This window comes from Pleurodeles waltl, chromosome 1_2, assembly GCF_031143425.1.
Source record: "Pleurodeles waltl isolate 20211129_DDA chromosome 1_2, aPleWal1.hap1.20221129, whole genome shotgun sequence".
NCBI classification, from domain to species: Eukaryota; Metazoa; Chordata; class Amphibia; order Caudata; family Salamandridae; genus Pleurodeles; species Pleurodeles waltl.
The window spans coordinates 1,197,513,204-1,197,540,522 of record NC_090437.1 but is presented as its reverse complement, the minus strand read 5'-3'; the positions used below and the strand labels follow the sequence as shown (position 1 = coordinate 1,197,540,522).

Here is a 27,319-nt window from a genome sequence, read left to right as displayed (position 1 = left end):
GTAAGTGAGATACAAGCATTTACCATACAAAAACCATTTATTCAAATACACAAGCATAAAGTAGTTTTACAAACAAATCCTAAGTTCTTACCAAAAGTCATATCACCGTTCCACTTGAATCAAACAGTAGAACTACCAGTGTTCTTTCCAGAGCCAGATTCTGTAGCTGAAAGAGCACTACATACATTAGACATCAAAAGAGCGTTAATGTATTACATTGACAGAACAAAACAAATTCGAAAAACGAAACAATTGTTCGTTGCTTTCCAAAAACCTCATACAGGAAACCCAATATCCAAACAAGGCATTGCTAGATGGATAGTTAAATGCATTCAAACCTGTTATCTCAAAGCAAAAAGAGAACTGCCTATAACACCAAAGGCACACTCAACTAGAAAGAAAGGTGCTACCATGGCCTTTCTAGGAAACATTCCAATGACTGAAATATGTAAGGCAGCCACATGGTCTACGCCTCATACGTTTACCAAACACTACTGCGTGGATGTGTTAACAGCACAACAAGCCAAAGTAGGACAAGCAGTACTACGAACTTTATTTCAAACAACTTCAACTCCTACAGGCTGAACCACCGCTTTTGGGGAGATAACTGCTTACTAGTCTATGCAAAGCATGTGTATCTGCAGCTACACATGCCATCGAACGGAAAATGTCACTTACCCATTGTACATCTGTTCGTCGCATGTAGTGCTGCATGTAGTGTAAGCTTCTTTGAAGGAAAACAACTTGTAATACTCAGAGCCCAACACTATATGGCGGAATATGCACTGCATGTGAATCTGCAGCACTACATGCCACAAACAGATGTACACTAGGTAAGTAACATTTTCCATCTAAGATACAACTCAGCAGGAAGACCATCATTCCCAGGTGTTTTGGAGGTCTTCAATGTCTGAACTACTGCAAATATCTCCTCACTTGTAATTGGCTCATCTGGGTTATTATGGTTGTCATAAGTAAGGTTGGGGAGCGGAGTTTCCAATAAGTAATCTGTAACAGTGCACGCCTGAATTTGTCCCCGGTTGTCATAAGTGTCACTTAAATGAGAATGAAAAACCTCATTAATGGTCATGTGTGCGAATGAGATGTTCTGTGCAGTCATGTAAACGGAGAATTGGGGTCAGGGAGTTTTCCTGTTTTACTAGGTGGGTTAGCATTGCTCTGGTCTTATCTCCATCTGCGTGTAGTCTCTGGCAGGGTTCAGTGAAGGTATGTTTTTCCAGTCTGCGCCAGTCATCTAAAAGGGTCTTTTGCCAGTCGATCAGGTGTCTTGGGTGTGAGGGAAGAAGTCTCTCAGTCACACAAGATCCGATAGTGTTTCTTTATATCTTTTTCCAACTGCCGTCAGACTCCTTTAGTTCTCTTCAGGCACACTCCAGTAAGGATGGATTTCATCAAATCCCAATCTGTAGCCCTACTGCCTGAGGTACCCCAATTCTCCTGGAAGTAATGTGCTAGTGTGTCTGTGATTGTACCTGTGGCGGGTGGGGGGGGGGGCCTTGGTGTCTGTAAGTGCCCCTGTGCAGTTGCCGGAGCAGTCTACCGTTCATTTTCCCAAGCACCAACAAAACTGGAGAGTGGTCTGACTGATATCTAGGCATGTAAGAAATTCCAGAGACTAGAGGTGCCAAAGTAGCAGAGACAAAGCAGTGGTCTACTCGACTGTGGGTGTCTGTGGCTGGTGGATAGCAGGGAAATTGATTAGTATGTGTGGGCACCTAACTCGCCAGAGGTCACTGGTGTAATTCACAAATTTGATCATGTAATGCCCTGTCAAACGAGGTTTGGTGTGAGTCCAGGGTGGGACACAGTCGAGGTTACCATTTAGGACACATTTACAGTCCCGTGCCCGAATATCGACTGCTAAATATGGGAAGGCAGCATGTGCCACAGTTATGTAGAAATCCCCAAAATCATTGTTAGGGGAATAAATATTAATAAGACACATCTCTCATCCATCCAGGGTGCCATATAGGTTCACGTAGCGGTCCTCCAGATCCAGGATGTGATTTTGATAGAGACAGGGCATCACCGGGCCACCCAAATCAATACCCCTCAGGCGTAACGGAGTAGGATGTGGCATATAGCTGTCCTCTCAAACGCTTCCAAAGAGCAGGAATGCATTTTCCCCAGATGTGGCTTTCTTGCAAGAATGCAGTGGATCTCCTATAGTGTTTTAAGTAGGCGTTACCCTCTAGCATTTTTCTAGTTGGGCAATACTGTGGACATTCCATGTCACAAATTTAGCAGTGTTGTACGCCATCTGTAAATAGTGGTACACATCTTCCTCCCCAAACCCCCCTTTCCAAAGTATGGGAGTGCCATGTCCCTATTGTCCCTTCTGGATGGCATTGCTGAGGTAGCAATTGTGTTTGTGGTGCACAAGAACAAGATACAACATCCCATTCAACAAACAACCCCCATGTGTATCATTGCCCCATCTCCCACCCAGCATTGTGGCAGTTGGAGAGGGGAGGGGGTGGCAACGGCTATCCTATTTCCCAAATAGAAAGGCAAATTATTTCAAATCAGAAATAATAGACTTATGGTATGTCTTGTTATGCTAGAGATGTGGGCGCCAGAGAGAGTGCGTGGTCAAACACACTCAAGCTTCCTCACTGTACCACACAGTTCTCTCCTAAAGCATCCCGTTATTAGAATCCAGCAGTAAGATAGACATACAATTTACAATGGTATTAACCAACCAGGCTTTCCCCCTTAGCTAAGTACAGTACTAGTCTTTATGTTCAATTGAATATTTCTCTTGACCCGATGTCACTCCAGCCAGCCCAGCTACAGTGATCAGTCTTCTATACAGTGGGGGCATAGTCTCAAATTTAACACACAGTACTCACTCTTCACTGGGCAAACGTTTATGGTTATTTCACGCCAGTGCTATGTCTAGCTGTGCCCGCTGCGGCATTGTGGAAACAACTCCCTCGAGTTTTCAATCACGTCTGTGGATTGAAGCGTTCCATCTGGGCATACTACGGGCTTCCCTGAACGCCCAGTAACATCCATGCTTTATCTTTGTTTTACTCTTCTACTGGGACAGGCAGATTGTTGCCTTGAATGAGGAGTCTGCTGATCCATACTCTGACCAGAGTTTTGAGGGAAGAGTGTCTAGCCAATCATTAGCCTTAGTGGGACTGAAAAAGAACAGAGCTGACCCTCCGTGTTGGACCCAGAGCTATGCTGGAAAGAGGAGGCTATATTTCAAATTGAGATTGTGCATTCTTTTCTTGACAGCGATAAAAGTTTTCTTTGTTCTTGCACTCGGGTGTAATCTGGAAATGGGCTTTCCCTGATACAATGGAAGTTCTGGTACGCGGATACACAAGTATAACATTGTGGAAATTGAATAAGCGGGCGATGATAGCTCTTTGGAGATCCCCTGTTTTCGGCAGAGGAGGCAGCGCCCTGTGGGACTCTCTTGATCGAGGAAAAACGTTGACAGTCTTTTTGGCATAAGGACGGTTGTGATCCATTCATCCAGGAACAGTTCCGCAGATTGTCCCTCTGCCTTCTTCAGAAACCCCATAAAGCAGATATTGTGGCGCGAGGGGGAGGCCATGTGTATGACTTGCATGCTATCATTCTAGCCCACACTATTTGTCTGGAATATTAGAGCAGGCATGAAGGACACTTATGATAGATGGTATACACCAAATGCCAGAACCTGTTTCAGTCATCGAAGTCTGATGTATATTAGTTCTGTGCCTCCATCACCATTTGCGGCCCTGCCAGGTATGCTGGTTCGACCCCAGGTAAGTCTCTTCTGGGTGGGTGGAACCCAGGCTATATTGTAAAGGCCAAATAACCGGCTGCTCCTACTGATGCTGGTGGCTTCCCTCTTCAAGTAGGCAGTTTCTAGTCTGGTGCACATTGGCATCATTGCACCAGCACCACAATTTGTTGCCGCTGCAGCCCTGTTATGCACTGCTCTCACTCTAGTGTCTCCTGGTGGGCACAGCTCCCTCTGTGATTTTAAATGTCTCTTGGTGTCTAGACTGTCTGTACACCAGTCAAGGTGATAATGGATCTATTCTGCATTATACAGTTGGACACCACTCAGAATGGATCACAGTGTTGGTCCAAAGCATACATTTAGACAGCTGTCTAGCCATGATTTGGCTACGTCCCCCAACACCATAGAATTCTCTTTATAGTAGTTTGTACTTCTAAATCCTAATTCCCTACAACGCATCGAAAGTAACTAGTGTTCTTACCTTTAGGCTACTAAATGTATAAGGTGTAATAGCCCCAGAATACGCAATAAGGTTAGATGTCAGTGACATTTTTTTAAAATGTTGACGGTACCTGCTGCAGTTGTACGAGCAACATTATTTTATAACAAGAATATGGAGTTTAATTAAAACCATAAATTTACAATGCAATGTCCTGAATGGAAGTACTACAGTTGTGAATCCTGAAGGTGCTTTTTGTGTAAATAGGCTGTGCTTCCAGCGCTTCCATAGTTGTTCTGAGAAAATCTTTGGATAACACTTTGGGGGTGCTGTTCGCGCACACCATGCTGTATATATTGCTGCTTATTTGATTCTTTGATAAAGAAAGATGGCACCAGAGTACAAACCCTGCAGACTGAGACAAGAACAGTAGGGTGATATTAGTAGTCTGTATGAATTGCACTGATAGCCCATCTCTGGATCCTACCTTTGTTGAACGGCCAGTTAACATTTTTCTAATGGACTACCTCTATACACCCATATGTCGTCACAACCGAGGTGGAAATCTTTAGGGCAGCACTTTCATCACTTTGTATAGCTTTTGCACTTTCTTATTCCGTGGAAGACATCTATGCTGTAATTCAAACAGCTTGGTTTACTGATATGTTTATCTGAAAGCACAATGCATCTTGAACCTGTAAGCACCTGCCTACAAAACACATATTTACATTTGTATTATATTATTGTCACTTAATTTCTGTAGCCACCAGCGGCACCAACTAGTCGAAATTATGCAGAAATGAGGGAAAAGCTTCGTTTACGCCTCACAAAAAGGAAAGAAGAACAACCCAAGAAACCAGACCAGATATCCGAAAGAGATAGTGCAGTTGATCATCGAAAGGTGGAAGACTTACTACAGTTCATAAACAGCTCAGAAGCCAAACCTGTAAGCAGCTCTCGGGCAGCTAAACGAGCAAGACATAAGCAAAGAAAGGTGAGCATCAGTCTTTGTAAAACAGCACTGTACACTGCATCACTTAATGTAGGCTTTTGTTCAAAAGTAGCACATTTTGAACATAAGTGTGGATTTTAGAGGCTTTGCTAACTAAGTTTCATCACCCATAATGGCAGAGGCTTTACTGCTGATGGCTATATGCTTCTCTGCTCTCTATTGTAGTAGATTGAATATTCTGGTAATAGTAGTCTTCTATATGATGTATAGTTGATTGATACAGATTACGTCAAGCAATCAATGCTTAATAAGAGGTTGAAAACATGTATGCACACTTAATTAAATTCTTGTCCGACTGAAAGGATGCATTACTGAACAATACAAGATTCTGGTATATGCAAATTGGCGAGAGCAGTTAGGACGTTTATTTGAGTTGTACCAGTTGTGGGGGGATTTGTGGGGGTCTGATCTCAATGGGAGGCAAAGAGTTACCCTGCCGTGTCTTCAGTGGGATTCTTCCACCGAGATCAGGTTGACCCCCAATGAATAATTATAATATTAACATGCTAATATTATAATTATGAATACTTTTATGTTGCAAATGTTCTTTGCTAATTTTATCATAATTACCCATGTGCTACCGCATAGGAATGTGGGTCGAGCCCAGCAATCAATATTATAATTAGCCATGTGCTCGACTCCGAGGGGAGCATGCAGGGAACCTGCACCGGCGGAGCCGTGGAGCCAGCAGACAAAGCAGCAGCTGAGCCGGACAGACACGGACCGGAGAAGCAGCAGGTTAGCATTGGACCAGCAATGTCTGGGAGCACCCTTGGGTGCCTTGCACCCCTTATCTCTTACAGCATTAAAATCTATTTTTGTTTATTTTTTTGTAAATATTTGAAGCCTGCTTAAGTTATATTCTAGGCTTTATAATGATTGCTGGCAATATCACGCATTTGTTGTGGTTTCTTATATTTTTAATTTCTCTCTAGAGTAACACAAATCTTCTCAAACATTTAATTTTGAATGTATTTTTATTCCAGTGATTCTGTGATCCATATTTTTATTTCATTTTTTAGCACTGTTTTGAAAACATTTTATAAGCAAATACTTCTTCTTTCGCTTTCTTTTTTTTAAAAAAGTTTTCAAGATTGTGCCAGCATTTAGGACATGTAGTATTTTTACCTGGTTATCATTGCTAAAATGTAGGCCAAACTACAGAGAGTAGCGTAACACTAACATTTAAAATAATTTAAAACATAAATTGACAATTCAAATAAAATAAATTGATTGAAATCGTAACAAAATTCTCAAAAATCACACTTAAACGCCCTCTGAAAACTAGAGTCCTACGTAAACTTCCTACTAGAGGAAACGAGAAGAAATAATTTGGGCATATATTGTGACATGGAACACTTATATATGATTATATGCAAGATTTTCCTAACTCTAGTGTCCTTGGAGTCCTCAGAAAACATCTATTTTATCAATTAGATATTTTGGTGTCAATATATCTTTGTCCTTTGAATTGGCATAGGGCAGTTTGGAAATATTGTGAAAGTGAAGGGTTAAATGATGCAGTTAAAAAAGAATACAGATAAATTGATCATATTTCATGTCCTAGTAATGAGTCGGTCTATAACAAAAGATAAAGGTGTAGCTGATAACGCAAATAGAACCTTGGTGTGATCACACCCTGAGATGGCTAGGGATTGAGTATTGGTGTTGATGTTAATGGTAAGGAGAAACAGAAGGAGGAGTGAGGTTGAGTTAGTCGTGCACGCTTCTGAAAGAGCTTTCCTTGTCTAATACGAGTTGTAATAGACCTATCAGTTTCTAAGCTACCTTTTTCACTAAAGATAAGACTTGGTGCTTGGATACATCTGGATCAAGAAAAGGGGTGGGGGCGTTAATAGGACCAACTAGCTCTGGCTGCTTCCAGTTTGATCCTCCATCTGAACTGGGTAGGAACCATTGCGATGGATAGATTATTATCCCTAGTAGACTGCTTTTGGTGCCCGCCGGCCCCTCCTCCTCCCCCCCCCCCAACCTCCACACATGACCTACCTAGCATTTGAGAATTTACTTAGGTATTTACACCCAATCTGCCTGTCCTATGATGACAGAAAAACAGCTGACAGCAAGCAAAAAAAAATGAGACAAGCTTGGGGATGGTTTTTCCGGCATTGGGCTACCTCCCAATCCTAGGCGCCAGAGAAAACAATTAAAAGAAGAGACCAAAAGGATTGGGGTAGGGGCCAGCCCTTCTGCATTGCGGGGCCCGAGAAATGCAGGGCCCAGATAGTCTCATTAATTCCCTTCCCCCGTGCACCCTCTGGGGCAGACTGTTGGATTTGCCCAACATCTGCCAGTCCTAGCAGGACATGACTGTGCTAATGGATTTCAGTGACTAATTACTTTTTTTTTTTTTTTTTTTTTTTTGTGTGGTGAGAAGCCAGCCTGTCCTGGACCCACCTTCCCCCCCCCCCCCCCCCCCCCTCCCACTCCCTCCCAACCTCAAACCTACCAATCTCTAATCTGCCTCAGAGAGACAAAGCTTCCTAGAGCACTAGGTGAACCATTTAAAAAGTATGAGTGGCAAGGCATGGCCCTTCCTTTGGTTTTAGACAAGCTGTCTGCCCCAGGCAGGATGGTAAGTTTACCTTCCTCTCTGCCATCAAATGTAAAATTTACGTCATATGAAATCCTAGTTTCGTTTCACTTGCCATGGGGAATGCCTGCAGTATCCGAGCTCTAGGTTTGGCCTCTACCTGAAGAACCCTTGGTCTTTCTGAAAACTAGAGCTCTAGTGGAATCCATGGTCGTGTAGCAGGGCAGGATTGCATCCCTGGATTTTGTTTTATTCTAAATGTATTGTGAACATCACAACTGTGCCTAAAGCACCCAGTTTCCTCTTTTCATTATAGATGGCTGCAGCATTTGGCCCTTGGATCAGCTGGCACCCAGGAAACCCCACTGACCCTGGGCACTTCTGAAAACTAGAGATGATCAGGAATATAGGGTTATGTGGCTTGCCTGAATCCCTGTATGTTTTCTTATTCAGAGTATCCTGTAAATATGGAAGAATAGGTTGGAAACACTTTCCTCTCATTTTTGTGACAGAAATCTTTTGTCTCTCTCTGCTAATGGAAAAGGTCTTACCACCCTGCACTTCCACATCTCCAAAAAAACATTGCACTGTGTGGGTGGGCCTAATGCACGCAGTGGGAATGGGTCAAAACGTTAACAATCGGAAGATCACTTGAACTGTACATTGACTTCCCGCATATTAAGTTTTATCCTTGTCCTATCCAGTATGAAAGATCCACCGTGAAATGTGGGGTAGCTTTTTTTATTAAGAGAAGTGTGGGAATTCAGGAAAGTGAAGTTTGCTGTTGGCTGCAAGGTCTGTAATTTTAGAAAATCAGCTTTGTTGTCCATACTTTGAAATTTGCAGGGCATTCTAGAGTCAAAAAATAATGGGATCCATGCAGTCTATTACATCTTCTTGGACATCCCTGGGTGTCTACTTTTAAGAATTAGTGCAGTTGGTAGAATTCCATGAGTGCTGATCTACCATGGCCCGATTCTGCAGTCGCTCCTCATGGACAGTGCAAGGAATATGGGTGATTTTAGGCATAGTTATAGTGTTTGATGGGGTTGGTAGGATTTTCTGGGTGTCAGGCGATCCTTGGCTTGACTTTCACACCTACCTACATACCTACAGTGATGGAAATTGAAACGAAGAATCTTGATAGTTCCATGTTGCATTTGTGGCCTTTCCTGTCATGTGCTAGGCCCACCTACGCTAGTGGGTATTGTTTTTATTAGGAAAGGTGTTGTAATGCTTGGGTGTTGGAACTTTTGTTGATCCTTGCAGGCTCTGGACCTTTCAGAACATGTGGAAATTCTGCAAGTTTAGCCAAGGTTTGATGTTTGTAATTTGATTCGGCATAAGTAGTAGTAGTATTGGGATCCATGCAGGCCATCACCACCCTCGACTCTTCTGAGCATCTAGTATTCAGAAATGTCTGAGGTTGATAGATTTCTGTGAATGATAGGTGATCCCTGGGCCCAAATACAAAAAAATACCCACGTTCACAGAATGGTTCAAATTCAAAGGAAAATCGTGTTTCCACTTTCCACTTTGCATTTTGGGGCCGTTGCTATTCTGGGCATTAAGTGGGGGGAATATTTTGATCGGGAGCAGTGCAGGAATGCTGGGTGGTAAGACTTCTGCCAAGCTCTATAGATTCAGCAAGTTTCAGTCACAGAAATATGAGAAAATTTGTGACTTTAGTCTAAATGTGACATTTGCAGTGCATTCTTAATGTGAAAAAGTAGTGAAATCCACACAATCCATGCGACCCTGTGTTTCCCTGGCTGTCTTGTTTTCAAAGTTGTCATGTTATCTCAGGTTCCAGCCATCCCCAAGGACAAATGCCACAACTAATCCAATTCCATGAATCGATTTAATTCAAATCACATTGTTGCTGTGGTGTGATTTGGGGCTTTTGGCTTTTTTGAGGGCTTTCCAGTCCCATGGTACAGACCTACTCCCTGTTGGAACACATAGTTGAATTTTTCTACATTCCTGGCTTCCAAATTTAAGCCAGTTTGCACAGAAACACATTTTGTCAAACTCCTTCCAAATCGCCAGATATTATGGCTAACCTGAAATTCAGAATTATAAAGTAACCTCTTTTCTTGGGCACATTTAATAAATGTATACCTTTTTCATACCAATGTTTTATTCACTAGAATAAATTGATGCATGGCCAATGTACATTGGAAATCATTGAGCTGTATCTTGTTTGATGGCTTTTAGTATTGCATGTTTTTTGGCTACCAAAAAACTATCTCTGCGATTGGAAGGAAGAGTCTGATTTACATTGCTATATTGCTTTTACTGATCAGCCTTTAGAGGTAAAACGTACAGATAAAAACATTGTTACTGATTTCTATTGTATTGCACTTTGCTTTTTTTTTTGTGCATTGATTAGTTTCTTTGGGAGACCCATGAGCAATCTACACAAATTACCTCTTGCTGAATTTCGAATTTTGAGAAATGTGTGGCTTTTTGGACATACCCATGGGTTTCACATGTCTGTCCTCCCCTGTGTCCCACAAACTGCAAGTAGGTAAAAGCCATACAAATAGCATATATTGAGCACCACTTAAAAAATAGCAAACAATGGTGGTGAAAGTCTATTTCTGAAAGTGTGTAAGAGGTTTTTTTTTTTTTTTTACTTCTTTGTGCAATACAAGCACTTTCAAGAGTCACTTGTCACATATATTATACATTTATGATACATTAAGATACCTAGGCCCATACCCTTTTGAACACCATACCAGATGTTTTACTTGGTAATAAACAGGACGAATCTCAACCCAACCTGTGATAACTGGTTTATCAACACTCGCACAAATCCTCTTTTGATTGTCCTAATCCCATAATTTATTATTAGTGTTTATCTTTCAGATCTCCTGGATAGTAATAATGGTGGTTGAAGTGAATCTTGCTGCTTTGTATACCATCTAACGTAGTCTCAGAACACTTTGGGCATAGGCATTAATACAAGACTGGGATAGATAAAATAGGAGAACCCATGCACATAATTTAGGGGTCGCCATGGGCCACAGCTGTGACCCCGCTCACCCCCTGAGCTAACCCCCTTGCGACCCCTGGCCTCCGAAGTGGCAAAATCAGTGCCAGAAACAAATGGACAGCTCGTTGCATGTGGCTCAACTTCCTTGTTTTCAATCATTTTCCATGCGCTAATAAGTATGAACTCTTGTTAGTCTTTTCTTGGATTTTCCTTTCCTCTGAAATGCTTTAGCATATGCTGGTGACCACATGGAAACCTACTGGCTTTCTTGGTATCTTGTGGGGTCTTGCTCTTTGTTCCTTGTTGTGAGAATTATTATCCTTTCGTAGGATTTTTAAATAATTTTTATGTGATTTGGCTCGAGGTATGGTTTTTGAAATTTGAAGACTCCCACAGATTTGACTTGTCACTGGTTGGCGTTTGGTGAAACACTAATCTATGTGCTCAGATATCCCCTTTCCATTATTTGTAGAGCCATCTACAACCCTGTGACCACCCTACTTTTGAGTACACTCCTACTAGGCAATATAATCTGTAAACTCCATGCTCACAATTGCCAGATTCTCAAAGTGGAGAATGGAAATATAAGGTTTTGGTCTCGATCATATGGAACTCGTTTCTGCTAGCTGGCCTTCTCTGAAAATGTAAAGTTGTCCTTGACAGCTGTCAACCTTCTGCTCATATTGGTTCAATAATTTTGCTTCCCTTGATTTTTCTTTAATGTCTTTCTGCTGCCCTCTATCTCCTCCTCCTTTTTTTTTTTGTGCAACTCCTTCCTCCAATCCAGGGCAAAAAATGAAGTGGCAGCCCTCTTGCTTGAGCAAAACAATTGTGCACAATTTGAGGTTTTCCTACCCACTACTGGTATCTCTGTGGTAAGTGGATAGCACTACCAGTTTATAGTTTTACACTTTAGGGTCTCTGTGGCTCTAAGGGTGTTCACAAAATGTCTAGCGGTGGTGGCTATGAGATTATGGGGGCAGGGCGGCAGCTGCTTTGCAGACCTGCTAAGCAGAACACAATAACAAGTCCGTTAAGGGCAACTGAACCTAAAAGTCCTCCAGAGATACTTCTGTCAATGGAGCTCCCAGACCCGTGAACTATTTGCTACCCCCTAAAAAGGCAACATGCCAAAGCTTTACCTTTAAGTATCTACACCCACAATTCTACATGCAATGTACTAAAGGGGATGTGGTTGAGGAGACTTGCTCACACGTTTTCCTCCTCTCCCAGTCATTCATACATGTTGAGGAAAATGGGCAGGGATCTATGACCCTCATCCTAGTGGCACCACCCTGGTACTCTTCCGGAAGTTATTGGTCAGCCTACATGAAAAACAGCTGCTGAAGGTGGACCTCACTCAGCACCAGTGTCTGCTCAGACACCCAGACTCCATATGGCTCAACCTAACTATTTAGCTCATGAGGTCCTAGAATTCAGTCTCACAAAGGAGTGCATGCTCCTGCATGTGTCAAAGTGAAAAAGGTTTGTACACTACTGCACAGCTCACAGAAGGTGATGGGAAGAAAGCTTGGAAATAATCTAAGCACTGGCAGTCGTTTGAGATAGCATTCCAACCCATCTTCTTTTTTTACCCACTATGCCACCTCAGATTCCACCCAGTCATATACTCCATTGGTCCTGCTCCAGTAGGAATAGCTCAGCTGAAACGGCCAAGCCAGGTCCTCCTTGAACCAGAGCATAAGCAACGCAAGACCAGTTTAGACCTAATTGGGCCTCTTGACATGGGAACAGTTTGGTTCCTGTGGCATAGTGAACACAGGACTCACATCTGGGCATATCCTTTGCCATTTAGGGCATTCCATGAAACACACAGAAAATGTTGGGAGGAATAGCCTAACCACTGGCAGTTGCTTGGGGTAGGATTCCAACCTATCTTTTTGTTGCCCACTGTGACACTATGCAGGCATTCTCCTAACACCTTTTGTGTGTTTGGTTGTTCACTACTGCATCAGTAAAAGCATAGACCCTAGCAAGGTCTTTGTGGAAGATATAATCTGCTGCCTGCTAAATCTCCTAAAGACTAAGTTAGCATACACTTCCTTCCATCTACATTGGACTACAGTTAAATACGCCAAGCATACGTCAAGAACAGGGAACATATGCTTGTTTTAAAAAACAAGTTGCAAACTACCAGGTCAAACACTGGTTAGCACAGTACTACATGCTAGGAAAAGATGGTTACAGGGTAAGTAATATTCCCTTGCTGGTGTTACAGGGTAAGTAATATTTTCTTTGCTGGTACTAGCCACTCTCCTTCAATTTAAGAAGAAAGAACGAGGCCTATTAAATTTATGATAGATTTGCATGTGAAACTGTAATGTACTGCAGAAGGAATGTTAATTGCAACAGTAGCCATGCAGCATGCAACTTTTATGGGTACATATGTAAAGCCAAAGATGAATGAAGTCAACTTTCATTTGCCTCACACATGACAACGGTTCTGGGTGGAAAAGTCACGTATGTGACGTCAAGGTGTTGGCCTCTGTAGTCTGTGGGCCAGTTTAGTAATTTAATTTGAGATGTTGGTAAGTGATCATTTCCAACCGACCCACTTGTTGGTGGAATATGTAATACAAATCGAACTACAAATCTCCTGTTACATACAAGTAATGTTTCCTGTGATAAATATTCTAGCTTTTACTGCTGAATCCTCATATTTGCCTCCGCTCATCTGGAGGTTCCCCTTTGTGAAAATCATTATCCATTTTGCCTTGCAAGCCCTTGAGGATCTGTGAGTTGAAGGTAGCCCAGGATAAATTAAAGCTTTTAAGTCCAGGAGTGGTACTTTTGGATCGATAAGCTGAAGGTTACATTAGAGTAGGAGGAATTCAGTATTCATCACAAACATAATTGCTATAGCATAAGTCATGTTCAAGTTACTTGTCATTATTCTTGGTATTTAAGGTTTCAGTCCAAATAACTTTGTTCTGTTCTCCAATTCAGCACTCGTGTTGCTAAATACTATTGCTGTTGCATCACATTAGTGTGTTTTCTTTTAAGGACACCTTCCTGGCAATTCATACTGTTTAAAATATTGTTAAACTTAACTCCTGAGATACATTGGATAATCTACTGGACTCTGCCATAGTGACTCACCAAACCATTTTCACCAAAATGTATGCCCTAGATACATGCATCGTGGCCAACACCACTGGTTTAATATTTTCTCATGTGTTACAGATACCAAGACTTTGTATTTTTCACCCATGTTTGTACCATCCTGTTGTTGCATTTTCCTATTTGGTGAGTTTGTATGTCAGCCAAGAACCTCTAGCCATTGGACACGTAATATGAGCATTTATGTGATGCACTTATGTATTTGTGTTGTGTTACATACGGGGCATCTTGGTGCCTGCATCCCTTTTTGCCAGTGATTTTCCATTTTCTGACCGTCTCTTCAGTATTTCTTATGCTTCAGTGGAGATTCACTTCCAACTCTGACCAACAGTTGACACTTATATAACCCAGCGATTTGGTGGTTGTGCTTGCAAGTTTCTTTTATCTCAACCAACCTGATGATACTTGTCAAGGATGCATTGGCTATGGGGCTCATTGTGACAGTCATTCAAAAGTCCTGTTGAGTTAGGAATGGGCAGCTAGGTTATCCGTTATCTCTAATGATCGATCTTTTGTAGGGCAGCCAACAGTTGCATTGTACAGGTTGTCTGCTTGTGTACTGTGACTCCTGAAGTATTACTCTGGTGAATTGACCAGGCGATACCCAACACATAGCTTGGCAGTTGCCCATCCTTAATCTGCCTTAATTCTCCCCTGCCTTCCCAACTGATTGTGTATTGACTGCACCACCTGCAGAACTGGAAAGCTTCTCAAACAGGGCCTTACAACTTTACATTTGTTTGGATCTCACCATTGCTCAAGCCCTTTTCCTCACATCAACCACCCACAGCCAGTTTCTGTTCTTTCTGCTTGTCATGTAGGACGTAATTTTGCTTCTGTGGGGATGTCATTTGTTCTTTCATGCCACCCAATTCTTGAAAGCTCATGTCTTTCCAGTTTAGATGTTTTTACTTGCAATTGACTTAATAACATTGCATCAAATATTTTGTTGGATGCCGGAAGCTCTTCCCTGTGGCAAATCCAAACCGTTGGTTTTTCAAGCTTGTGACACTACCATCCAATGAGTTCTTGATAGAATTGTTTTGATGTTGCCACAAAACCATTTCCTATTTGTCAACAAATGGACCAGTACTTAAGGAAACCCTGGACCAGAAGCTAAATGGAAGTTATTGGAATTAAACAGGAGTATTGTAATACATTGTTCTCTCTGTGGACAATGGTGGCTATTGGTACTTGTCCACTTACTGCCTTCTCCATACAGGTGACTTCTGCCACCAATTGAGGCGTGTGTTTCCCAAAGCACACACATTTGAGTACCTCGGGGACTCAAAATCAGTCACACGATTCAGTCTATTGCAGAATTTAATAATGGTGCTTCCACAGCATTGGAGTGCTTTTCCCTTAAGGAAGTTGAAGTGTTTCTTGCCGCAGTCCTCCTTTCAATAGATAGAATTTTCCCTCAAGGGTGCTGGTTACGCTTCATCAATTCTGGGGTTACTTGTGATAGGTTTGACTGGGACAACCATGCTAAAATAACCCCATCTTTCCCTTGAACCTTCATATAGTTAAACCACAAGGTGGTGTAAAGAAAGGTTATCAAAATTAAACTGGCACATAAGCGTCAACCAGAACATGCTTTGGGAATGCATTGTTCAGTTTAGCAAACCTCTAAAGCATGAGAGGGATATTACACTTCAGTCTTGGGTCCTGAAAAACATAAATGTTTGTCTGCTCACATCACTATGGAGGTTGTAGTCTAATCGTTTGTGCCTCTTCCTTCAAAACCTAGGCACTTTTGGATTCTGAGGAATAATTTAGTGCTTCTGGTATGTTTCTGAGAGATTAATTTCTGGCACTTCAGTTAGAAAGATTAGACCTCGGACCCCTTGGTTTTTCCAGTTGTCCTCGGCTTATCATCCAATTCACTTCAGACTCCCAGGTTTTAAATCTCAGTTGTCTGTGTTAGCTATAGCTATACATTTGCAAGTATCTTTCTTGTAAGCTGTTTTGGCAGTCTAATAACCTTTATTAAAATGTGCATGAGGCACTGCATGTTTGATAAGCATATTTGAAGCATAGATGTACCCACAAAGCAGTTCCAAAGTAAGACTAACGTCAAATATTTTCATACCCCACACAGTAAGATCTATATAGATATTTTGTGTTGGAAAATGGCCCTCTCTGAGGGGGTCACCCCAAACTTTTAGCCTTTTACTCTCCAGTTTTGCTGAATATTTTTGTTGGTCTTAGTACTCTGAGCACTTTACCAATGCTGATCAGTGCTAAAGTGCATGAGCTTCTCCCCTAAACATGGTAGCACTGGTGTATATAAAATTGGCATATTTAATGTACTTGTATGTCCCTTGTACAATTGTATACCATACCATTACCTGTAAATTAAATGCTACTAGTAAGCCTGGAGCACTGATTGTGCCACCCAAACAAGTAGCCTTTTAACCCGGTCTCAGGCCTGCCATTGCAGGGCCTGTGTGTGCAGTTTACTGCCACTTGACTGGACATTTAAAACTATTTGCCAAGCTTTAAACTCTCCTTTTATTACACATAAGCCACCCCTAAGGTAGGCTCTAGGCAGCCCAAAGGGCAGGGTGCTGTGAAAATAAAATGTGGGACATGCACTTGTAGGTTTTACATGAACTGGTAGTGGCATACAGCCAAATTTGTTTTTCACTACTGTGAGGCCTACTCCTCTCATAAACTAGCATTGGGAATTCCTTAATACACTTTTAAACTATTATTACAGAATAGAAAGGAGTAGCTGCATCATGGTACATATTTTAGAATGGTAAAGATAAATCATCTTTAATGGCAAAGTTGGATTTAGCTTTACTGTTGTAGAAATGCAACTTTTAGAAAGTTACTTACTGATTTGTGTGCCTAGGACCCTGCGTCCAATATGCATCTGGGGTAGGTGACGGCTACACTTTGTGCATTTCCTGTACACTGCAACAAACCCAGGAAAGGTGGGTGCGACAAAGAACTCATCTGCATTATTCTATATTCTGATAGCTCTTACTGGGAAGGAAGAGGGAGGGAAACTGACACACTTGAATAGGGAGTGTCTGTCCCCACACAAAGGGCTGGTTACCCCCTACTGACAGTCTGGAGCCAGTGCTAGAAAGAAAGGGCCTCTGTGCGCTTCAAAGACCCTACTTTGAAGTCACCCCCACTTCAAAGGCACAACTGTTAGTAAGTACTGGACCTCTGACCCTACCAAATCAGTACGCTCCAGGGCCTGGGAAGAACTCTGCCAGGAGTAAGGACTGCTGTGCTACAAGGATTCACTGCTGGACTACTGCCCTGGAAGGACTGTTTTCTGCTGTGCTGAGCTGCCCTGCTGATCCCTGCCTGCTGAGGACAAGGACTGGACCCATCTCACCTGAACCCAGATTGACTCTAAGGGCTTGCTGGCTTGTCCCTGTTCTTCTGCAGCCACAGGGACATCAAAGACTGCCTGCAACTAGCACTTGGATCCTGTCTGCTGAGAGTCCTGCTCTGACAAGTGGTGCCAGTCCAGTTCTGGGCCCTAGAAAGTGAGTATCTGTGCTGCAAACCCCAAAAACCAATTCATCGCCGTCATTGCAGCAATCTCAACTCCTGCATCACTCCTCGGTGCCGATGCACTGCCGTCGAAGATGACGACTTTGCATCGCTAACTGCGTGCTGCGGTATTGATGCTTTACCACCAGCCCCGGCCCTTCGCATCGTGGGCTGTGCGGCTCGACAACACATCACCTCCATCACAAATGGTCTGACGCCACACATTCCTTGGCTGCATGGATTGGAACCAACTGATCACCTTAGCATTGCTCCTCGGTGTCTGCGCTAACCTCCATCCAAGGTACTTTCTCATTGGGCTTTGCATGGGTCCAGTAGCCAGTCTGCACTCCATCGGTGTTGGGCTGAACTTTGGATTTACCCCAGTCAAGCATGACCTCAAGTAACCTCTGTGCCCTATTCACTTCTAAGTAGTACTTTTTAGTTACTCTTCAAAAATCGTAACTCCAGTACTGCTTACTGGATTTGTCATTTTGGTCTTGTTTTACTAATAAAAATATCTATTTTTCTAACACTGTGTGGAGTATTTATGTGGTGTTTTCATTGTGTTACTGTGTATCTGTGCTGCACAAATACTTAACACGCTGCTTCTTTAGATAAGCCTGACTTCTCTGTGCCAAGCTGCCAGAGGGTGAGAACAGGTTAATTGTGTGTCTAGCTTACCCTGACTAGAGTGGTGCTTCCTGCTTGTACAGGGTGCGTACTCTGACAACCAACCAAAAACCCCAGTTCCAATGTGGGTGTGTGTGTGTGTGTGTCTGCGTTTCACTTGGCATGTAAACCTGTGCAAATGTATTCATTTTATTTTATATATTCTTATAATTAACCTCTTCGCCAATGTTATTTCTTTATAGCTAGAGGAAAAGGCCCGTCAAGAAGCAGAAGCTAGGGTAACAGAGGAATATCATGTGCCGGATGAACATAGTCTGCGCGCAGAAGAGGAAGAACGTTTAAAGCACGAGTTGCAGCGGCTTGAGGAATTCCAGCATCTACGTGCTCTCAAGAAAAAGAAAAAGGAAAGAATAAACAAAGACTCTCAAAAGCTCAATGCACTTTGTTCAAACTCTCATTTACAGAGTGACTCCCTGCAAAGCACATTAGAAGACATTCAGAATAGCCTAATTGAACAGTGCGATAGGGTGGCAAAATGCATTCATCCATCTAATCTGGTTAAAAACGAAGATCTAAAGCCAGCTCTGGATACAGCTGGTACACTATACAATACTTCTACCACAGTAGACTCAAAGCAGCTTTTTCATGAGGAAGTTAAGGAAAAGCAGCAAGACCTCTGTCTTTTAGATACACCGAATCAGAAAGAAAGCAGTGCTTTTGATGCTGTAACTCAGAAAGAAGGCAGTGGCAAACCAAAAGTAAAACAGATAAATAAGTCTCCCCCAGTGCAAATTAAAAAACCTCTAGATCCCCCTCAAAGCACAGACATTTCATCAAAAACAAAAAACCAAATTGAATCCAAAGTTAACATTTTGGAGCTTGCACAGCTTCCAGAGCAGAAAAAAGAGGAGAAAAAAGCAAGCAAAAAACAGCTTAATCACGTAAAAGAAGAGAGAAATCTGGTTGTGAATAAATCACCCTCTCCAATTGAGCAACAGCAGAACAATAAAGTTATAAAAGCAGATTCTCCGCAGCCTAAGGGCAAGAATAAGAAAAACAAGAAGAAGAAAGGAGATAAGGTCAATAATTCAATTGGTAAGTGAAACTAGTGAGTGGTTTGGACAAAATTACTAGAATTGTTTCTGTACATGTTTTGAGCTTTTTGGGAAGCAATTTGCGCAGTAGTAGTTTTATTGGATTTAGATTTTTTTAAAGAGCTATATTGCTGCTGATTAGAGCAGGGTGGCTTTCACTGTCAAATCAAAAGCTTCTTTACAAAAGCATGACTTTGTTAAGACTCTATGGTCTACATTGTTTTTTTATTTGAACCAAAAATCTGTCCCATGTGTAGAGAAGGGTGTATAGAATGCAGCATGGCCAATTTTGCAATGGACAGTTGCGAGTATTGTAGTGGTTGGGTGGGTGGAGCAGGTGGAGAGGGTTGTATTGAGTTGAGTGGAGTCGTACACTGGGATTTCAATGTGCGGTGTTTAGATTTTTGGGGTATTTTAAATGTGTGAAACTACAATGGGAGTAGAGGGTGATGCGAGACAGTCACTGAGAAATGCAAAGGGATAAGATTGAAAGCTAATCACTTTGTGTGTTTGACGATCATGTGGCTACCTTGAAGCGAGATAAGTCTTCAACTCTCTAGAATAGAGGTCATGCAGGCTTTCACATCTGTACTGGTTGGAGTTTCATTCACTGTGTACAAGGGATCTCTGCCATTATTTAGTCTTAGTGCATTGCCTAGTTTTCAGTCTGCTGATGCTACAGATCTATTGTGTACCAACAGTGAGCCTAAGCTTGGTCCTCGGCTACACTGTGGCGGCAGCTTTGACTGCAGCAGGTCTTAAATATGACCTGGGCCATTCACCACAGCCAAAGAATGCATAAAAAGACAGTGCATACAGGATGCTTATCAGAGTGTCAGGTGAGACCTGGGGGTGAAGTGGCATAGCGCTGCCTTAATTCAAATTACAAAGGACCAGTGCTAAGATGGGCTGGTTTCTGAAAGAAGGACTTTGTTCTGTGTGACAAGAGCAACTGGTAGTAGGTGGCCTTCGTTGTGTGTATGATTTAAGTCCTGCAGCTAAATTTAATATGTACATATAGGCCCAATGACTTAACTGTATTTCATTGAAGGCTCCCTAGTTACATTTCAGTTTTGAAACTGTTTGTAGCTATTTTCAATCATTTCAGATTTGGTCTGCCTTGAGGTATTCTTTTGACATCCTTACTTAAATTGTGTAGAGGAAGCCCTTCAGATGGGCGTTATTGATGACAGAGGAGATCTTTAGAGCTGATCGTCACCTGGGTGTTTGTGAATGTTTGTTATCGCTGACTAGTGGGACTGTACAGGTTGAAGATCACCGATGAGAGAAAGGAGGCTTGGAGTACTCTAGGCTAATCTTAGACCTTTGGAACCCTATCAGTGTCAATTGGGATGTCTTGTTGAGTTATGAAGGAGACTACTGTAAGGCAATTTTTGTGAAGCCCTGGTGAAGATCATGGTTCTCAAGTTGTGCTTGCTGGTTGAATTTGTTGAAAACCCCGAGTTCTTGCGCAGGATGAAAGAACATGGTTCACCACTGGTGATGATCAAAACAGTGTCATTAACCACCAAAATGGTAACTGTATCTGTACTATATTGCTGTCTAAGCCCAGTCTCATGATGCAGGACATTGCTCTCAATCATCTCATGGATGTTATTATTCAAGCACCTTTCAGTGACTGAAGAATACCAGCCCCTAGATCCAAATGTACACTGGTGTATGGACTTGTTGGAGGTCGGTGGACTGGACACCCTCCCAGATATGGGCATGCTTTGTCCACCTACCATGGCGGAGGGAATGTAATTTGCTGTGGTGGGGAGAAGCTCGGTTAAGGTCTTGGACCTTCAGTTGTGCTCGGTGGCAGTCAGGAGCAATGCCTTGACAGAGGTGCTTCAGTGAGGAGTGACCTCCCTCTGAACCACTTCTCCCTTTTAATGAAGCCCATACAGATGTCCTGTCTTGGGACCTGGTCCAAGCCCAACTCAGGGGCTCCTGTGAACAGGACAGTTGCTGGCCGCCATTGCCCGCTCAAGGGGATGCCCAGTTCCTCACACAATATCCTACCCTTGAAAGTTTGGTCGGCCAGGCCTCCGCCTTAGGTGTAAATCCTGGCGTATTCCCTACCACTCCACCTGATAAGTAATCCAAGAAGCTTGATATCTTAGGCAAGATAAGTAAACCAAGAGGCCATTAGGGCAGTTACTCTCATGCTCTATGGGATTCAGTTACGCAGGTACTGCCAACGGTTGAGGAGGAGGCCCGGGCCTTACTTTCTCAAGCTGTTGCTGACCGGAGAGATGAGCAAAGGTAAAAATCTGATATAGACTGGATAAGACCGTCTCACTAGGCAGAGTGGTTTCTTCAACTGAGGCCTTACAGTGCCACGCCTGGCTGAGAATAACTAGCCTTTCAGAGGATGTCCAAGCCTCGCTTATGGACATGCCCTTTGACTCCCATCTCTTTAACCGCCGGGTGCCTGGGGCGTGCAGGGTTTTTTTATGTGTGGGGAGCGACCCCTTGGGCAAGCGTCGCTCCCCATGAGGGCACATTACTGTTGGCCATATCTGCCCCGGGGCAGATCGGCCTATTTTTGGAAAGCCCATCTGCCCCCAAGGGGTATGTCCCACTTGGAATGGTGAGGGCTGCACTTTTGACTTTGGGACGCTGCCACGTACAAAAATTTACAAGACCTAGACACATTTGAAAACTAAGCATCTGGTTGATTCCAGGGTGGTGTGCTTCACATCCACTCCATGTCATTTTCTTACTCACAATGCCCTGCACACCTCCAACTTTGCTGGAAATCACACATTTTTCCCACATTTTTGTGATGGAACCTTCTGGAATCTGCAAGAATCCACAAAATTCCTACCACCCAACATTGTCTCATCTATACCGATAAAAATTCTGCTGCCCTACATCCCCCCCCCCCCCCCACCCCTCAAAAAACAGGTAGTTTTGTATTGGATAATTTTGATGTGTCCCAATAGTGTTTTGGGGCATTTCCTGTCGCGAGCACTAGGCCTACCCATTCAAGTGAGGTACCATTTTTATCGGGCGACTTGGGGGAACGCTGGGTGGAAGGAAATTTGTGGCTCCTCTCAGATTCCAGAACTTTCTGTCACCGAAATGATAGGAAAAAGTGTTTTTTTGGCCATATTTTGAGGTTTGCAAAGGATTGCCTAGTTTAAAAAAATGCGCAGGTTTGGTAGGTTTCCCTAAGTGCCGGCTGAGCTAGAGGCCAAAATCGACCGCTACGCACTTTGGAAAAAACACAGCAGATTTCAGTGTAAAAATGTGATGTGTCCATGTTGCGTTTCCTGTCGCGAGCATTAGGCCTACCCACGCAAGTGAGGTACCATTATCGCTATCGGGAGACTTGGGAGAAAACAGAATAGCAAAACAAGTGTTATTGCCCCTCGTCTCTCTACATGTTTTCCTTCCAAATGTAAGACAGTGTGTAAAAAAGACATTTGTTTGAGAAATGCCCTGTAATTCACATGCTAGTATGGGCACCCTGGAATTCAGAGATGTGCAAATAACCACTGCTTCTCAACACCTTATCTTGAGCCCATTTTGGAAATACAAAGGTTTTCTTGATACCTATTTTTCACTCTTTATATGTCAGCAAATGAATTGCTGTATGCCGGGTATACAATGAAAACCCATTGCTAGGTGCAGCTCATTTATTGGCTCTGGGTAACTAGGGTTCTTGATGAACCTACAAGCCCTATATATCCCCGCAACCAGAAGAGTCCAGCAGACAGTACCAGTATATTGCATTTCAAAAATCTGACATTGCAGGAAAAAGTTAGAGAGGAAAATGTGGAGAAAAATGCCTGTTTTTTTACCTCAATTTCAATATTTTTTCATTTCTGCTGTTATTGTCTGTTGGAAACCCTTATAGGATCTACACAAATTACCCCTTGCTGAATTCAGAATTTTGTCTGCTTTTCAGAAATGTTTAGCTTACCGGGATCCAGCATTGGTTTCACACCCATTTCTGTCACTAACTGGAAGGAGGATGAAAGCACAAAAATAGTAGAAATAGGGTATGTCCTAGTAAAATGCCAAAATTGTGTTGGAAAAATTGAGTTTTCTGATTTAAGCCTGCCTGTTCCTGAAAGCTGGGAATATGGTGATTTTAGTACCGCAAACCCTTTGTTGGTGCCGTTTTCAAGGAAAAAACCGCAAGCCTTCTTCTGCAGCCCTTTCTTCCCTTTTTTTTTTTTTTTGAACATAAATACAATTTTCGCTGTATTTTGGTTAATTTCTTGGGAACCCTCAAACTCTGGGTACCTCTAAAATTTCCTAGGATGTTGAAAAAAAAGGACACAAATTTGGCGTGGGTAGCTTATATGGCCAAAAAGTTATGAGAGCCTTAGCGCGAAATGCCTCAAATAGCCAAAAAAAGGCCTGGGACCTGAGGGGGGAAAAGGCCTGGCAGCGAAGGGGTTAAAGACACGGCAGACTCCGCGTTGATGTGCTTCAAGCAGAGCAAACGGCCAGGTTCTTGGGGCTTTTTCTCCTTTCGTGGCCATAAAGAGGCTTCCAGACATGTCTTTACTCACCCAGTCACCACTGTGTGTAAACTTCACAGCCTGTGCGTGGCCAAGGACGAGGTTCCCACAGATGCTGTGGGTTGGGTAGCCAGAGGTTGGGACAGTCTGCCACTCCCTGACAGCCGCAACCTACAAACCTCTTTATCTTGCCCTCCTCCCATCATAGCCACCCAGGAGGAGGCAGGATACACAGTCACCTGTCCCTCTGGAGGTCTAACATCAGACCAGTAGTTTCTTCAGATTGTTCAAGGGGGCTATTCCCTTCCCTTCCCTTCGTGACTACCTCTTCACCCATGCCCACCCATTTGCGGCATTTTATAGATGAAATAAATGACTTTGTGAGCTAGGTTGGTGTTGTATGTGGTATATGAATGGAGGAGATGGTATGGGTGGTTGGAGGGGGTAGAGGGCAGACACCATTTAGGGTTCCAAAATCATTATGAGTGAATGAAGCAGTAAACATAGATTCAGATAGAGACATCTAGCCCCACTTTCCTTACTTTACAACCTTCCCCAGGCACAAGGCTGGATCTGGAAACTTTTTCCATAGTATGTCTGCCTGTCAGTAGAGAGCGTCTTGCGGTTCTGTATCAACATCATCCACCAGATGTAATGTCAGCAGAGTCCATAGAACTTCCTTGCCAACATCAGTTTCTTCTTTTCGTGCTTGCAATGCAGATCCATTAACGGTTCGTCAGGTTTCTCGGCGTACCTAAATGTTTTCATGTTTTAAACCGTGTGCTTTCTCTGTCTTTGGGGTTTAAAGTCTGCGGGTCCTGTGGATGCCAAATGTAGACTATGGGCCCCCATTCCATTTGCGAACACCATGACGCTGACGAGTGTGGCGCTGTTCGGCAACTTAGGCCAAAAGCTCTAAGAGCGTTGGATGAAGCTTCTAGCGGCACATATGTCAGTCCTCTCAATCTTCCCTTCAAATTAGGTCTCCTTCTCGGACTGATATTTGCTCACATCACCATTCGAGGAGTTGTTCTTGTGGATGCCATTCTCCTTCGACATCCAAAGGTATGTCTTGCAAGCAGTCGAAGTCACAAAAGTAGCCAACTTAACCACATACAACCTCCTGTCATTCCTCGGTTGAGGAGAGATAATTGATGTCTACCCCACATCTCTCTACCTTTCTAGGAGTCTGGGCAACTCTAGACCAAATGCATGAATATTATGCTTGCCTTCCTGCTGTCTTTGGTCAGTCACCTCCCTCTGGAGTGCATGTGGGTCCCAAAGGAGGTGCAAACTCTATCCACACCGGCGTGTTCACTCTCAGCTTCTGTTAGGCCTTCAGCATTGGTCGATGAAGCAGTTATGGTGCCGGTATGCAGCCCTTCACGGTTTCCACCTTCGGCGCCAGTATTCGATCAGCCGACTCTGATGACTCCACTGGCGGTGCCAATTGAAGTTGAATCCCTTTCTCCGTCTGAAGTCGAAGTAGACATCCGGGAATCACCTTCTCGATGTCGGGTGACATCGGGGATGCACCTATCATGGCCTTCCTCAACAATAATCCCTTCATGTTGGTCCCAATGAGAGACATGGTGGACGGGCAATACAGGACTCAGATCCTCGCAACAGCTGGTTAATTGACCTAGCTACTGCTTTAGGTTTCCATCTTATGGAGTCTCTTCCACGTGTTCCACCTGATACAGAGTCCAGGATTCTATATGTCAGTGGTAGCATATTGTTTGCTCCACAAGTTCTGCTTAACGCTCTGTGAAAACATCTTGAGTTCTTTGACATTGCTCTCATTCTTCTTGGGACTCATTACCGAACATTTTACCTTCGCTTCTGGAAGACATCAGGAGTACTATTTGTCCTATGCTCCAGGACAGACAGCACACCGCTAAATTAGTCATTCACTGCGGCCGTGACAGCAGTGACTGTGGTTCTAGCTATGGCTTCCTCAGTTGTGCTACGTCGCCGTGCTGAGTTACGTCCCTCAGGGTTTTCAGAGCCAGTCCAATCTACATTGACATGCCATTTGATGGTACCAATTTATTTGGTGCTCAGGCTGATTCAGCTTTAAGGCGTTTTCGAGACAGTAGTAGTGGAGCACAGAATTAGCTTAGTTCCTCTCTATCTTTTGGCTAGTACACAACTTCTGTACTGCTAGTATAGGGGCATGGCACTGCTGTGAGACTTTTTTAGTTTTTATAACCTCATTGGAATGCCTGGTGGATCGTGCTTTGCAGGTGCTAATTCTAGAAACCCATGGCTGATGTTCAAGGCTTCTTTCTTTATCATCATTACTTGATGTAAAGGAATAACCTTCTTCAAGTTGGACTGTCAAAAACTGTTTAGAGGGTTATCACATTTTACTACACCTGAATCAAGGTGATATATTTTACTTTACTCTGAAGAAAAGCTTGTGCTTAAGATTTGTTACTCTAAGTGGAGTATTTGATTATTTGCTAGAAAGCTAGAGAGCATTTATGTAATATACACAATATGAGATTGTGCGATATTTGTTACACCTTCAGTGGAGGATACAGATTTACTCCTTCTACAGAGAGTTCTTTTAACTTGAGAAATAGTGGAATAATTTGCTATCTCTTATAGGTAACTGGAAATATTACCAGCTCTTTGGGAGCGTCAATATGTTTATGTTCAAAGAGATTCCTTATAAGGATTCTACAACTCTACGGCTGTTTATCAAGTACCTTTTGTACTGTTAAATTAGTTTGCTCTAAATTACCTTTACCTATGATATGGTAATATTCGATCTAAAACTGGTTTTGTTCAGACTCTTGTGTAGACTAATTTATATATATATGGGCTCTTTAGGAGTTATGATACGCTTTTGCGCTTGCATTAAAGACTTCCTTCTTTTTGTAAGGATTTTACCCTTTTCAGGGGTGGTACTTCTTCTCTATGAAAATATTTATATATGTTATAGTCGAGGTTAATTATTGATACCTTATATAGGTACAACTGTTTATATGTACATGACTACTTGTTGTAAGTTGAGTTCACACTTGCGGAATTGTTATGGGATGAATTAATCAAAATCGGACAGATTCTTTTTATTTTAGTATCTTGTACATTTTTGGGTTTTCATCGTTGATACCCTTTCTAGTACATTTGTAGATAAGTCTTATTCATTATGAGAGTCATACACTGGCCTTCGTTTCGGCTACTCTACCAAGGCCACTTTTACAGTCCTGCTTTTTTATTGAGTACAAAAAATAAATAAATATGCAGGAAGCTAGCCTGGTGGACACCTATGGAGTTTACACCTTATACCAGGTCCAGGCAACCCCTATTAGTGAGACAGTGTCTAAGACGCCAGGGCTCTCTAATGGTAGCTGTGGTGAGCAACCAAGACTTGTCTAGGAGGAGAGTATAGCACTTGCAATCTCACATCAGTCACACAGTAACTTATCACACATGAAAGGAACCACACAGTGTTGCAAAAATAAAGGTACTTTATTACAGTAACACTGTAGCGTCAGGATCGATTAAACGCCCTTTCGGGCGCCCGTGCCGTTCTCGGGCCTACTGCGTCATAGGCTCATGGATCAGACTCCATTTTGATTCTGTCCTCGGTGCCATGCCAAGTTCTCCTACACCAACCAGCATTCGGTGTGCAACCTCTGCCTGTCACCCGACCACCAAGAAGAGACCTGCGAGG

The 27,319-nt window shown here is 42.8% G+C and overlaps 1 protein-coding gene across 5 annotated transcripts in view; it reads left to right on the top strand.

Annotated features, from left to right (window-relative positions):
- Window positions 1–27,319, top strand: part of FAM193A (family with sequence similarity 193 member A) — a 306,086-nt gene that overhangs the window by 231,376 nt on the left and 47,391 nt on the right. For 4 of the 5 annotated variants that reach the window (XM_069203630.1, XM_069203652.1, XM_069203644.1 and 1 more), the window contains 3 exons: window positions 4,969–5,199; window positions 5,806–5,955; window positions 18,302–19,154. In XM_069203630.1, the coding sequence (XP_069059731.1) occupies window positions 4,969–5,199; window positions 5,806–5,955; window positions 18,302–19,154 (1,234 nt within the window). The remainder of the gene's footprint in view (window positions 1–4,968; window positions 5,200–5,805; window positions 5,956–18,301; window positions 19,155–27,319) is intronic. The other variant, XM_069203636.1, reaches the window with a different exon arrangement.